The 14,023-nt window shown below is 55.9% G+C and overlaps 2 protein-coding genes across 2 annotated transcripts; both read left to right on the top strand.

Annotated features, from left to right (window-relative positions):
- Positions 1-816: 816 nt before the first annotated feature.
- On the top strand, positions 817-3,876 carry BKA78DRAFT_292464 (uncharacterized protein; the record flags this gene model as incomplete). Its single annotated transcript, XM_066886059.1, has 1 exon — positions 817-3,876. The coding sequence occupies one exon, from the start codon at positions 817-819 to the stop codon at positions 3,874-3,876; it is 3,060 nt and encodes a 1,019-aa protein (XP_066747695.1).
- A 3,794-nt stretch (positions 3,877-7,670) lies between these two features.
- Positions 7,671-12,565, top strand: BKA78DRAFT_292463 (uncharacterized protein; the record flags this gene model as incomplete). The annotated part of the gene is made up of 3 exons (XM_066886058.1): positions 7,671-11,799; positions 11,849-11,998; positions 12,039-12,565. 3 exons carry the CDS (start codon positions 7,671-7,673, stop codon positions 12,563-12,565), a joined length of 4,806 nt encoding a protein of 1,601 aa, XP_066747694.1.
- Between the last annotated feature and the right edge of the window lie 1,458 nt (positions 12,566-14,023).

The following is a 14,023-nucleotide window of genomic DNA, read 5'->3' as shown; positions in this document are numbered from 1 at the left end:
GTGCCTGCTTTTGTTTGCGTCTTGGAAAATCAAAATAACTGGCCAACCACATCGCCGGCTCCATCCACGAAAACCTGTTGCCTTTTACGGCCGACTGAGCATCACAACTTGCGGATTTCTCCTGCATCCGCCGGGAAACGCGAGTGCCACGATGGGCTCGCACAGCAAGAGCTCTGGATGGCTGCACGCGGTGCGAAGCTTTGCCAGACGTGCCTGCCGTCCTTGAACACAAATCACTAAAACACATCCATCTTGCACTCCGTTGCTACAACAATCAAACCTACACAGCAGAGTCACGTTGCATTCTATCACTGTCGGCACGGCTGGCCCCACTGTCTTTATTGACTTACTCGTCCTAGTGTCTATCCTTGCCAGCCGCAGAGAACCTTGCATCTCATATCCTTATTCCTAGCCCTAAAGCACCACCAGGAGAAATCCGTCAAAACGTCTTCGTCAATCTTTCTATCTCGTGGGGTTGCTGGGCCCTTCTCCGCCCCAGCCTCTCCAAACCGGAGCAACAGCCCGGTTCTTGATTCATCTCTTTCCGAACCTGCACCCGTTGCCTATTGCAAAAGACTTCTGGGAAGATCTGCAGACAACGAGCCGGCAATCGAGATCCCCGGTTGGCCCGCGGACGCGGAATCTGTACGAGACTTGCCTTGTCACTACGAAGAGACTCGGGATCCTCCCGAACGAGAATGCCTGAGGACACAGACTGCCAAAACCTTCGAACTTACAGCGGATCCACATTGTTCAACACAGGCCGTCTCATCCGCACAATATGCCACTTCTCGAAGGGGCTTGGCAGACTCTGTTATGGCTCAGTTCGCAGACAACCCGCACATCAACATTGAACAAATGAGTGCTTTTCGACATACGTTCAACACTCGTGATCTTTTGCGTTCAAGAAACTTTCTGTTCAGCAGTCCGGAGCTGCAAAATCTGTCCATAAGCACACCTGACGAGTGGTCTCCGCAGTGGACGCCGGATGAGTTCGATCAAGAGTACTTTCGCGTTCGAAGAGCGTCAAAGGGCACACAAGAGCAGTTTTGGTCCTATACTGGGGACGGTCCATCGCTCCATCGTGGTGATTCGGACCAGTCTGGCGACTCGGACGCGGAACATGCCGACAATGAGTCCGGTCCTTCGACTGAAATGAACTCGCCTCGTAAGTATTGTGGGGACACTGGCTGCCAAACAGGCTGGGATTCCAAGAGCTGTCTGCCAGCTTCGGCCGTCTCAAAAGTTCCAATGGAAGTCATTCAGGACATCTTTTCATACCTCCACCCCAGAGATTTCAATGCGGCAAGACACTCTTGTCGCTCGTGGATGCTTTCGAGCTTGGATCGAAGCCTTCTTACAACCATGCTCCAACGTGGAGCTTGGTGGTCTGGGGCGCACGCAGAGCTCTGGGCGCATTCCAATGGTCCTTTCTCTGAAGAGTGGCTGCTCAGTCGACACCTTGCTCGTCAGTGTGCGCTGTCTTCGGGCTGGACTGGAAATGGCGTCGATAAAGTCTCACCACAAACCACCTGCGCGCTAGTCAAAACGGCCGAGATCGACTTCTCTGAGCTCTCGCATGGTTACATCGGAACAGGGCAAAAGCCTGCCCCTTCTCTCATATTTGCTTTCAGCATCTGTGGGCAGTATCTCATGGTCGCCGAATCAAGCATGATTTATATTTACACGTTGGAAGGAGGTAGCATTAGCCTCCTGACCAACGTTGTCTGCCCTCGAAAGGCTCTGGCCATGAGCATGGACGCGTCTGAACACCGATTCGCCATTGCCGTTCTCCTAGAAGGGCGCATGGGCATGGTTTGTGACCTCAAAATTTCGCCTGATATCTGCGAACATGCTCCAGATGTCGTCCCCGGAGACTACGTTGAGAGCAGTTCAGGCTATCGCACGAGAACAGGTTCCTCACTCTTCCTTAGTCGTCTTTACCCCCTCGACTCTCGGTCCACATCGGTCTCGCAAGATGCCACCCATATGGCGGTGCCTCCAGCATTCAACACTGTCAATGTCCGCAACAGTGACATGAACTCCACGTTGTACGAAACTAGCAATCCAGAAGCCCACAACGAGAACCTCATCAATCAAACGTGGAATTTGCATCTTCACTACTTGAATCATACCCGCAGATGTCAACGCAAGCACAAGCACACCCTGTTTTGTAATCATCCTGGTGACCGGCTGCCCCTGGAGAATGGTCCTCACACCATTTACCGACATCTTTGCTCCGAAGATGACCCTCCACGCTCAGTCGCCATATGTCCACAACGCCGCTGCGTTGCATTTGGTTGCAGTTCAGGGATCGAGCTGCACTGGATTGACGCGCAGACTGGGCAAGATTTGCAGCGCTGGTTCCCTTTGAGCGCCCCGTCTGACTTTCTCTACTTCCTAAATCCCCGGCCTGGTGTGGATTCTGCACGAAAGCTCCGCATCATAAGCTCCATAGCACATCCACAGGATCGCGAAGGAATTCGTCTGCGATTCTTCCCAGAAGTCAGTCCAAACATTCTTGCGTGGGACTATCGAGCCGTAGACCGCGAGCGCAGATGGTATCCAGGAAGCACGAATCCTCCCCATAGCGTCTCAATCAGGGGCCGCAATGCTTCTCAGGACTACAACAACTCGCCATTCAGCCCCTCGTCTCCGTTGTCACTGAGCTCCACAATTCCGTCCACGGATCATTACCGCGCCGTACCCCTCTCAGACGGGTACCACCACCTTTTTACGGATCCCATTAGCTCAGCATTGTACCTGGGCTCCGACGCGCCGCTTGGTGGGGGCGTGAAGCTGCTGCGCAAAATACGGTTCATTCCGCCTGCGACAGCTGTGCCCAGATTCTTTGCGCCAGAACTGCTCCCGCCAACAGCCTATGCAGTAGGCGCCAGCTTAGAGACGGGCGCGCTCGTTGCAGCAGCGTATGGCTCCGCAATCGTGCTGTACAACATCCCAGCCGACGTACTTCTGGCCAGTCGAGCCGAAACTGGACGTGTCGAATGCGGCATAGCCAGCTGTGGATGTCACGATTCCACCAGAAGACGTTCGCAAGGACGTAGCAGTGGCAGCGATGCGCGTGGCAGCAGCGCTTCTGCAGCCGCAGACGCAGAGACATGCCAATGCGAGAGTTCATGCGGCAGCACTCGCAGCAGGCAGCCCACGTGGCGCGAATGGTGGGATGCAGAATCAACCTCGCTGCTACCAGGGCCCCAATCACCATCATCTTTCTTACCCTCGTCCGACTCGTCCCCACGATCCTCCTCGTCGCTGCTCACGCCCCCGCAAACCCCTTCAGGAGACGTACAGCCGAGCGGTCTTACGCTGCCCCCATACCCTCATCCCTCGTCGCCAAGCAGCGTCGCCGGTGGGTCCACCGCATCGTCGCTGGAACCACTCTGGCCGCTCGTGCTGCACGGCACGCTGCTTGGGCACGTCGACAGCGTGGTCGACATTGCAGTCAACGAGAGCCCGGAACTTACCGTGTGGGCCATCAGCGCAAAAGGCCAAGCTGTGAGCTGGGGCATCCAGTCGGCGTCAAAGTCACCATCAGACGTCGACGGCGAGCAGCGACGTTTCGGGTGTACTAGCAGCGCCAGCCAGAAAGGAAAGGGCCGCTGCTTCGACGCAGCTAATGGAATGACGAGAAGCGTCATTGCTCGCGATGGACGCGTTGTCGATGCGGCTTTGCTCTGGAACGAGAAGGAATTCAGCGTCAGTATTGGAGAGCAGCCCGAATGGTGGGACGACGAGCTGTATGGTGATGACTACGAGCCGGGGTACGACGAAAGCGACGACTACGAGGGCGATGATGATGAAGCTCCTTTTCCGTTCGACCTTCCCCCCACGCCTGGCTCCGGCGCAGCGCTTTGATTCAACGGGAACCTGGAGAATGAATTCAGACGGGGCTGCAGTGCGTGTGATGGAACTGATTGTGGCACGGGTGTTGTCGGCTTTCTCGCGCAGTCGTTGGTTTCGTGGTCTTTTGGAACGTGATTGGCGACGAGTATGAGGATGTAGGAAGGTAGCGGAAGAAAGACTTGTCGTTGACGTTGGCGTTCAAGGCACTCTTGATGCTCGACCGTCGAGGAGAGACTGACTTGGACGGGGGCTTCATGGTCATCATCTCTGTTGAGACCTGGAGCTCGCTCTCATGCAATACTCAACACTCCGGTAGCCAGACAGACGGTCCTTGGTGGACTCCTACAATCCTACATCTTCGTCCGTTTCGACATCTGTTTCTTGTGATTTGCAACTCAAGTGAGGTGCTTTCCCAAGTGAGGTGCTGTCCAAGCACGTGGTTCGAAAAGCCTTTGGATGCCTCTTCTCCCATCTTCGCTCGCACCTCTCTCGGGCTCTCTGCTTTTCATTTCACTTCAAGCGGCCATCAGAGGTTTTGCGCGATGAGAAAGTCGACAGTGAGGCGATTGGCTTTCTTCTGTCTTCCGTTCTTTCCACCTCTCTGCCCATTTTCGCGCACCAGGTTCTCACACAGCGACTTTTTTTTTCTCCTGCGGCCTGCGGGACTAAATGCCGTCCGTCCCCGCAACGAGGCAGACGGTTGAAATCGGCGAGTCCTATTTTTGTGTGTTCCTAGTCTGGATACATTAGCTGCGCATTCTGCGGCCTGGTCGCCTGCCAGACCTACCTACCCATCTCACCTCCTCCAAACCATCGGATAGATAAACCCATATTCCTCGCAAAAAAAAAAAAAAAAAAAAAAAAAACCTCACATGCGCGTACTTGGCTACTCAAACACATCAACTAGTGTGCGGTGCCGACCGACCCTCCCCGCCAGGGTCGCAATCACCCATCGACGTCACACTGATAACCCCACTCCCTCTCATTGGGGGGAGGCTGTGCTGGTACTGTACCTGGCATACAGATCCTAGCCCATGTTTTTCTCTTCAGGGGATGTGGGATTTAGCCTTTGACGAACCTACATACGCCTGCAGGCGGTGGTGGTGGTGGTGGTGGTGGTGGGGCCTGGCGGGCGCGCGAGCCGAGCTAACCAAGTAGAGGTCGGGTCTCGGTGTCTTGGGAGTAGAAGAATGGGAGATTGTTGTCGAAGGGAGGGAGGGAGACGGAGAGGCCGTCCGTCCGTCCGGTACGAAGCGGATGCGATGGATGCGATGGATGCGAATGGCATGGCATGGCATGGCATGGCATGGAAGAGAATGGCATGGAAGAGCCATGACATGAGGTAGCCTGATACGACATCTACTCCTAGACTCTTCTTTCGTTCTCAGAAGCAGTGCCAGCAGAATGCCGACGCTCCGACGACCACCGAAATCTGCCGGCTTGGACTTCCTGACGAAACCTGAGGCACTGACTTGACGTTCCTGAGGCACTCGCTAGGTGGCAGCAGCTAGCTGGAGACGGGGACTGATGCGCGAGTTGTTCGCTTGCAGTGACATTTTGCTTATACAATCTTTTGCCCCCTGGGGAGCTACTACTTCTGGATATGTTGTTCCCCCGGGTCGCCGACTCCCATTGAAAGTCCCCAGATTATTGTCACATCATGTCATATGGCGAACCTACGTGAGAGAAGGCGCGAGAACGAGCCAAAAAGCCGGATGGAGAGGATTAGGTGCGAACGGACCTACCTACGCGCAACCGAACAGACCGCTCGGAGCGGGAAGTGCCTAGCGAATGGGTACATCATTCATGCGTAGTAGACGGACGGTCCACTGTAAATACCATGGAGAGATGATAATTGCCGAGCGAGCGAGAGAGCACGGAGGACGCGCACGCGTACGCTTCAGACTTGCGCTTGGGAAGCGAGCGAGCGTAACGACTGAGACATATGGGGAGGTGGAGAGCGGTAAAAGACGTCAGGCCGGCAACTCAACATCTTGACGATGGAGTGATGAGGTGACTATCGACCTGGGTTCGGCAACTGCTCATCGACGATGGCGGTGGGGCCGCCGTGGGCGTCGAAGCCTTCATGTGCCGGCCGTTGCTGTTTGGCACGGAGTGCATATAACTTGTGCCTAGGTACAAAACACGGAGCGCGTGGTGCAGTAGTTGGAGCATGGAAGGTACCTAGGCGGTAGGTTGGAAACATGGCGAATGGTGCAGTAGTGTATGTAAGCTAGGGAGTTGTAAACGTGGCGGGTGGTGCGGTACGGATGGTCCGTCGTTCAGTGGGGGAACGGAGGACGGGCAGAGCCGGATTGGCTACTGTGTGGCTGGTTGGATGGCTGATGAAGGGAGCAAGATGTGGAGACGTCAATCTTGCAGCGTGCATATGTAGTACCTCGCAGTAGTTTGCAGCACAATGAGGGAGGACGGGAAGTGAGGAGGTGGTTTTGCAAGACCTGAGGCAACATTGGCCCGCGGGTTGCGGTCGAGAGCTACGGCGGCGTGGCACAAGAGGCGGTGGTGGCGCTGTTTAGCAGTGGTAGCTGAGGGTGAGACAGTGTCTATTTTTCGGCAGAGGCTGGTGCTGAGAAGTTGAGGTTTACGCAGGAAAGGCACAAAATTGGCAACTGAGTCAGTTCGGGGTTGTGTCGTGGTGTGGATCAGCAGCCACGGCTGCACTCGTGCTCGGCGATCAGGTCGAGGTGGAGCGGACCGTGAAGATTATTTGCGGGTGGAGCTGCGATGCAAGAAAAAAAGAAAAAAAAGAGTTAGAGTTTGGCGACGAGGTGCGTAAGAAGGGTGGCTGCGGCCAGTAAGATGACGAAGGTGGATTAAAGTGTAAGTACGAGAGAAAATATCGAGTGTCAGGCGACTGATGGGGAGGATATAGCGGTGTAGACATGAGGAGCAGATAACTTGGATGGAGATGGGTGACCCTGGAGCGGTTTTGTCGGTAGGCGAGCGAAGCGCGAGAGGAAGGTCGACACGGGCTGCCTGGCTGCACTGGAGAAGAGGATGGATTGATGCTGAGACGCTGACTCTGCTTGATGAAATGCCGTCACACCAGTCCAGTCTGCAGGATCCATTATGCTGATGCCATGTCCTGTACCTGCAGTAGGAGGAGGTAGAGAGAGAGAGACGGACAACGGGGACGGCATGCCCCGTCTTGCCGCATGGACACGTGCAGCCAGAGACCTCAACATCCCGGGCCGAAAGCGTAGATTGGCTGGCTGCTGGTGGTCGTGATGGCCAATAGGGGCATCAAAATGTCGACCGTTTCAGCTGCAGACGTGGTGAGCGCAAAGTGGCAGAGAATCGTATTGTGTATTCGCCGTTAGATGGTGATAGCCCGTCCCTGCCCAGACTTGCTCGCTCTCTCCCGTTGGCGTTGTGTGCACTGGTCCAGCGACGCCCACAGCTTCTAGGTCGACAACCACCCCCCAGGGCCTCTCACCTCTCGCAGCTGGTGGCTGCCCCCTAGTGCATCCACGCCCACCAACCTGCAAGCCGCATCATTTGTGCGCTGCTTGTGCCTCTCCTTTTCTCTCACTTTCTTTACAAGACACCTCACCTCGTTTTCACTTCTCCATCTGTTGGCATCCGAGAATCAGCAGCGTTCCACCTACCCTCTAGCGGCCCCGGCCGTATCAAGTCGCGCTGATCATTCTAACCGCCAACCATCCTGCAACCTCACATCCTTTCCCGCCAAAGCCGCACGACATTCCTGATCCGGCCCTATACCCTGCGAATCTAGGCAGCTTTGAGCCGCCGTGAGCACCACCTCAGCACCCCGTGAGAGCGACATGGTGCATGCTCGCCATGGCCACCATCCTGGCCATCATGCCGCACGATACCCTCTTCCGCTCAACACCCCCATAACCGCCACCTTTCCGCCCGAGAGCTGCCACTCTTCACCTTCTCCCTCCCAATCCGCCAAACTGCACCCTCTGCGCGACTCTCCAGAGCCCTCGCCTACCGACCACTCCTTTTACACCAATCAAATCGACCTCTCCGCCAGGCCGCATCCACAACCAGCACGACAGGCAGACCCCGGCCACTCTCGGCGCAGGCCAGTTCCCAGTAGTCCTCTACATCGCTCCTTCTCCCCCCGCCAATTCTCCTTCTCGCCCTTCGCCAGCGGCCAAAACTTCTACACCCACGACGAGAAAGACGACGACGACGGCCAACAGCTGTCGCGCAACCCGCGCACCGCTGATTCCTTCCCGGACCTGGCCAATCCAGATTCTCCACGCTCGCCGCACGACGTGTTGGATGGCCTGCTAGCCGCTGGTCCTGAACCTTTTCCGCGCGACGACTCGCCAAATATCGAGGCCCACCAACTTCCTCCCACTGGCCCTCGTCGACAGTCGTCGCTGCCCGACAAAAGCCCTGCGGCGTACCACTCGTCCAGGCCATATTCGTATGCACAGCTTCGCTTTCTCCCCGGCGCCCTCCACGCATCTCGTCTTTCGCCTCCGGCGACCCCTACCACCATGATGCCCGCAGCGAAGCCGGCGAATCTGCCCGATTTTCGATCGACCATGCCGCGCAATACCTCGATCGACTCGGCCGTGTCGTCGATATCCTCGAATGCCTCGCAGCCAAATCCTAGGGCAGCTGTGAGCTCGTTATCGTACAGACCACCCCAGGACGCGGCCGCTGCTCAGCAGCCAGACTTTGCGGCCCTCATCCAGGCTGCAGGCTCTGCAGAGGCCGCCCTGTACAACATGTGGAAGGAGAAGCAGAGCTTGGAGAATCACAACCAGCAGCTGTGGCGCATCGTGACGAAGCAAAAGGACATGGTGGTTGGCCTGAATAAGGATTTGGAGAGAGCCCTGAAGGACAGGGAGCGTTATCGCAAAAAGCTCAAAGAAAATCTTTCTCAAGCAACTCCACTGCCATCCACTGCTGCCAAGATCGACGCTTTGAACCGTGAGACGAGCTCGTCACCAGCGCTGAGCGAGCCTCAGGATACCGCGCCGAGCAGTCGGAAGAGCAGTGGAAACGACGTGGTCCCCAGTAGTGTTCGGCCCCTTGACCGAAAGCTTTCAGAGGAGCAGACGCCGACTGTGCAACAGTCTCAAGTTGGCCGTTCGCAATCGATTCCATCTCAGTGGCCTGCTGGCTCGAATAATGGACCGGCCCCAGTCGAGCCAAACACTGTTCCAGCTAACGTTGGCCCGTCGCCGTTGAACAATCAAGCCGGACAAAACGTTCCAGCGCTAGAGACACCGGATCGCACTCCTGGACCTACCGCTCCTCAAGCTCTCCCAAAACTTCGCCATCTTCAACTCAGGGAGGAGGCCGCAGGATCACAAGGGTTGGACGACGCCGTGTCGCCCAAGACATCGGTGCCTGACGGTTCGCTGCAAACGCACAACAAGGCCCCTGCTCTTTCTTTCACGTCCGCGACACCTTCAGTCAGCTCGACTGAATTCTCAAGCCCCACCGAGGAGCGACCGCACCGAAAAGCACCACCAGCTCCGCTCAACCTTGCTCAGACCCAGCGACCCAGCGATTTGCAGGACGAAGACGAAGAATCCGACTCCGACTACGAGGAAGTTTTGAACGTGGACCCGGAAGAAATGGGCGTCTTTACTCGCGGGCGAAAGAAGACGCGCGAAGACGACGACTTGCAAAGAGAATACCTGGCGAAAAAGGAGGCAGAGGCTCGGAGTCAGTCGAACAAGAGCAAGAGCAAAAGCAAGAGTAAAAGCCAAAGCAAAGGTGCCGATGGAATTCCATCTCCAAAGCCCTTGGCTCCTGGCGGGACGGGACTTCCCAGCTCCCCGCGCCTCGCCCAAGCTCCTGGTTCCATCAACGCTTTGCTGAGCCCAGCCCAGTCCGATGGCTCCGCATCCCAGCGCGTCGTTTCACCTCCCCTGATGAGCCCAGGTTTGCCTGTCAGTCCCCGTCCAGGCGACCGCCCACCTGGAGCGCCCCACCCTCGCCAACCAAAGTCCGACTACTTCTCATCGCCTCAGATGTCGCCGCGCGGTGCAAACGGATTGCCTCTGTCACCTCGTCCACCTCGTGATGGTCATCCTGTGGTGCTGCCGCCGCAGCCGCTCGCGTCACCACACCATCCGCGTGTCGAGCAGCCGTCGCAGCCTCACCAGGAACAAGCATCGAATGCAAACGAACACGACCGGCAAAACCCACCATCTTCCTCAATCTCAAATTCAGAATCCGACAAGAGGGGCAGCAGCGGGTCCGAGTCGGAGCAGCCAGCAGCCCCAGACGGAATCAGTCGAGAGCTCGTTTCAGACCAATACCCTAACCTCCTTTTGCCGCCTAATGCCCTCCCACTAATCCAAGTCAAGGTGTTTAGCTCTCGCTTGCGCCCTTCTCGCTTGAGCGTCATGGCTGCTGGTTTAATTGACGAAGACCCTGTTTTCCTCTTGTCCATCCACTCGCGTTCTAGCGGTAAACGGCTTTGGAGGGTGGAAAAGACTCTCAACTCGCTTCCGGTCCTCGATTCCCAAATCAAAAAGCTCTGCGAATTCACCGGTCAGCTTCCCGACCGAAGTCTCTTTAGTGGTCACGCTCCTTCCAAAATGGACGCTCGCCGGGCTGCATTGAACGGCTATTTCGACAAACTCCTGGATACACCAATGGGCGAGCGAGCTGCGCTGGTCATTTGCGAGTTCTTCTCCAACGATGCATTTGGGGCCGAAGAGGAGACGCCCAAGCCTAGCGCGCTTTCCTCTCCGCGCCGTTTGTCCCAATCCCCCGAAAAGGTTACCAAAGAAGGATACTTGACCAAGAAGGGAAAGAATTTCGGCGGCTGGAAGGCCCGTTACTTTGTCTTGGAAAGCACGGATTTCCGTTACTACGAATCGCCGGGTGGACCACTCCTTGGTTCAATCAAAATCCAGTACTCGCAGATTGGCAGGCAAACGCCGCGGAACAAGGCAAATGCGCAGGACGAGGACATGAGGCACGCGTTCCTGATCTTGGAGCCCAAAAAGAAGGACCCATCGACCAAAGTTTCGCACATCTTGTGCGCCGAAAGCGATGACGAACGCGACTCGTGGATTGAAGCGCTTTTGCGCTACGTTGACCCGAACCCTCGTCCGCCAGAGCCACCAAAACCAGCCGCGCCTCCGCCCTCTGCCACTGAGTCTGAGCACTCGCAAACAGCTGAGCCTGTGGAAGACGCTGTGCAAGAGTCAGAGTTTGAGGTGTCGCAAGCACGAGGCAAACAAAGCCCCACTCCGCTTATTGAAAAGCGGGCAGTCGAAAGCCCTACGCCGGCAGTGGGAAAGCGCGAACCGGCTCCAGCGGTGCAAGGTGCCAGCTACGAGGACATGGTCGCAGCTGAAGCACCAACAAGAGGACCAGGACTCAGCGAAATGCCCTCACCGCAGCTCAATCCCGTGGCTCATGACCACCGCATGATTTCTGCTCCGACCAACGGCATGAAAATCGAAAACGCCGAACTTTGGGGAAACAAGGCTATGCCGGCACAAACGCCTATTAAAGATAAGAAGCGCAGCATCTTTGGTTTCGCAACCTACAGGGCGAGAGCATCCACCGATCTTGCTCCGCCAATCCACCACAACTCTCCAATGCCGCAACGGGAGACTCCACCCTCTGTCCGTCCTGTCTGGGGCATCCCTCTTTCCGAGGCGGTGCAATACACGCAGCCTGCTGGTGTTGATATCCTGCTTCCAGCCGTCGTCTATCGCTGTCTTGAGTACCTCAAGGCCAAGAATGCGCACCGTGAGGAGGGCATCTTCCGGTTGAGTGGATCGAATCTCGTTATTCGGGCATTGAGAGACCGCTTCAACACCGAGGGCGACATCAAGTTGCTCGAGGGCGAGTACTACGACGTCCACGCTGTTGCTTCGCTGCTCAAGTCCTACTTGCGCGATCTTCCTACTTCGATTCTCACCAGGGAACTGCACGTCGAGTTCCTCAGGGTTCTTGGTACGCAGACTTGTAAATATTTTCACGAATGAACGCTGACCGGTTGCAGATTTGAATGAAAGGCAGCAGAAGATCGACACGTTCAACGTCCTCGTTCACAAGCTTCCGCCTTGCAACTACGATATTCTGAGGGCCCTTTCCTTGTTCTTGATTGACATTATCAACAATGCCCACATCAACAAGATGAATATTCGGAATGGTGAGTAAACCCAGTCTTGGCCATTGACGTAGCTAATCAGTGGTAGTTGGAATCGTCTTCTCGCCAACCTTGAATATTCCCGGGCCTTTGATATCCTTCTTCATCAACGATTACGATCAAATCTTTGGCGCCCCCAGAGACGACACCCGACCAGTCGCGAGGGAGATTACTGTACCTAGTAGCAACATGCCGGATGCCGTTCGCTCTCCTCGCCTTCGCACCTTTTCCGACACTGCCGCGATGACTCCCAGCCAGACATCCTTCCCTCCGCCACAGAAGCAGACACCACAAGGCCAGGGTCTCGGGCGCCTGACAATGAGCCACAATTATGACTCGCAGGCTCCACGCGAGGATGGTCCTCTATCAGCGGATGCTGCGACCGGTCCTACACCCTTCAGCCTGAGGAACAGTACCATGAATTCTGCCGGTGGCGCCAGGGATGCCAAGACCAGGAGGCGAGAGAGCAGCATGCTTCTCATGGGATTGAGTGGCGCACCGAAGAAGAACAGCAGACAACGACTTCGGGAGGACACACCCGTGGTCGCCGAAGAAGGCGCCTACGAGTAATCCAGGCCTCTGCTGCCACCCTGGCCCGAGTCCTGCAACCCACTTCTCGGCGCAAAGATTGGCAAAGCTTGGCAGCCTTCCTATATGCATTCCTCCTTCAATTCTCAACAGCTTTTTCAAGACACGGCACCTTTATTTTGGTTTCACGCTTTTGCGCATTCGTCTTCTCAGCATACGGCTATACCCCAGATGGTCTTCCGCATCACACCCCCAACCACTCTTGCCGACGACGAGCACGTATTATCTTGTAGCAAAGAGGCATTCACCATTTACGACTCACCCACCATTTGCACTTCGTGGAGCACATGGGAACACACATGGAACACGCCTTTTTTGTAGTTGTAGTCATAATTCTTTTTGCCCCTTTTTCTTTTCACAATGCATTTTTGACGGGGTGGCCTTTTCTTACACAGTTTTAACGGTGATGGGTGGCTTCTCTCAATTTTTCTGCTTTCTGGGAGCGACGGGAGCGATCTGCTTTTTTTTTTGCTATCCAATCAGGTTGAACACGACCTCGCTTCTTCTTCTTTCTGCTCTTTCATTCGAGAATCTAGCCTTTTCCAGCAAGCCAATCAGCCAGTTAGTCGTATTCAAACTCGCTTGCCCTTGCCCTTGCAACCCCTGCCTTGTCCGTTCGTACACGTCCCTCCATATACCCTTTTACATCACCCTTTGTGATGCTCGCGTTGTGGTGCGCCAGCGAGCGAACGAAGAATTTGCGTAGTCCGTGGTGCGTCTCCTTTCTCGACCCGGTAGCGCATTCGCGCTTGTAGCAGCATTTTTGAAACGCGAGAGAGAGTAGTAGTAGCCCCAGATATGTCGAATCAAATCAAATTCCTACTCCATGCCGCTGCCGCGGTCCTTTGCCATGTCAAATTGCACCCCACCGGCTGGCTAGCTTCTCCGCTGGCGAAGCGACGACGGTTTCGGCACTTGCGTTTTTTTGTCCACTTCTTGTCAGGCACGCTACTTGTGGGCTGACGTTTGACAGTAGTCGCTCCCGATACGTTGGTAGACGGTGGTCTCGCAGAAGAGACGCGGAGATGATGATGGGTGCGCGGCTGGCTGGCTGGCTGCCGTCCGTCGCGCCTCAACGCACTCTGCTGTATCTGGAGCGCAGAGGGCGAGCGAGCGAGCGGGCGGCATTTCTTACTTACGCCTCACTTTGGCTCTTCATCCACGTACAACGTTATATCACGTCTGCAATGCTGAGCCTCGGCACATACGCAGGTCGACAGGTTAGCAGATTGGTAGCTACCAGCCAGCCAGACAGACAGGGAGCACCACCTACTCCTCGGCAGCGCCCGCCCGCTCGCTCGCTTGCTCACTCGTCGTATCAGCGTATCGTGGTCGTGGGTTTGTCGTCGTATCCGCTCCTGCTGGTTCTGCGCGCTGTACTCAGCACAGCAGATTGAGATGCTAATCTATCCGTCTGTTGTCAAAATTTCCATCCGCCGT

This window comes from Phyllosticta capitalensis (genome assembly GCF_038381095.1).
Source record: "Phyllosticta capitalensis strain CBS 128856 chromosome Unknown BKA78scaffold_2, whole genome shotgun sequence".
Classification (NCBI taxonomy): domain Eukaryota; kingdom Fungi; phylum Ascomycota; class Dothideomycetes; order Botryosphaeriales; family Phyllostictaceae; genus Phyllosticta; species Phyllosticta capitalensis.
The sequence above is the reverse complement of the archived record's forward strand: the minus strand, read 5'-3'. Positions and strand labels throughout refer to the sequence as shown.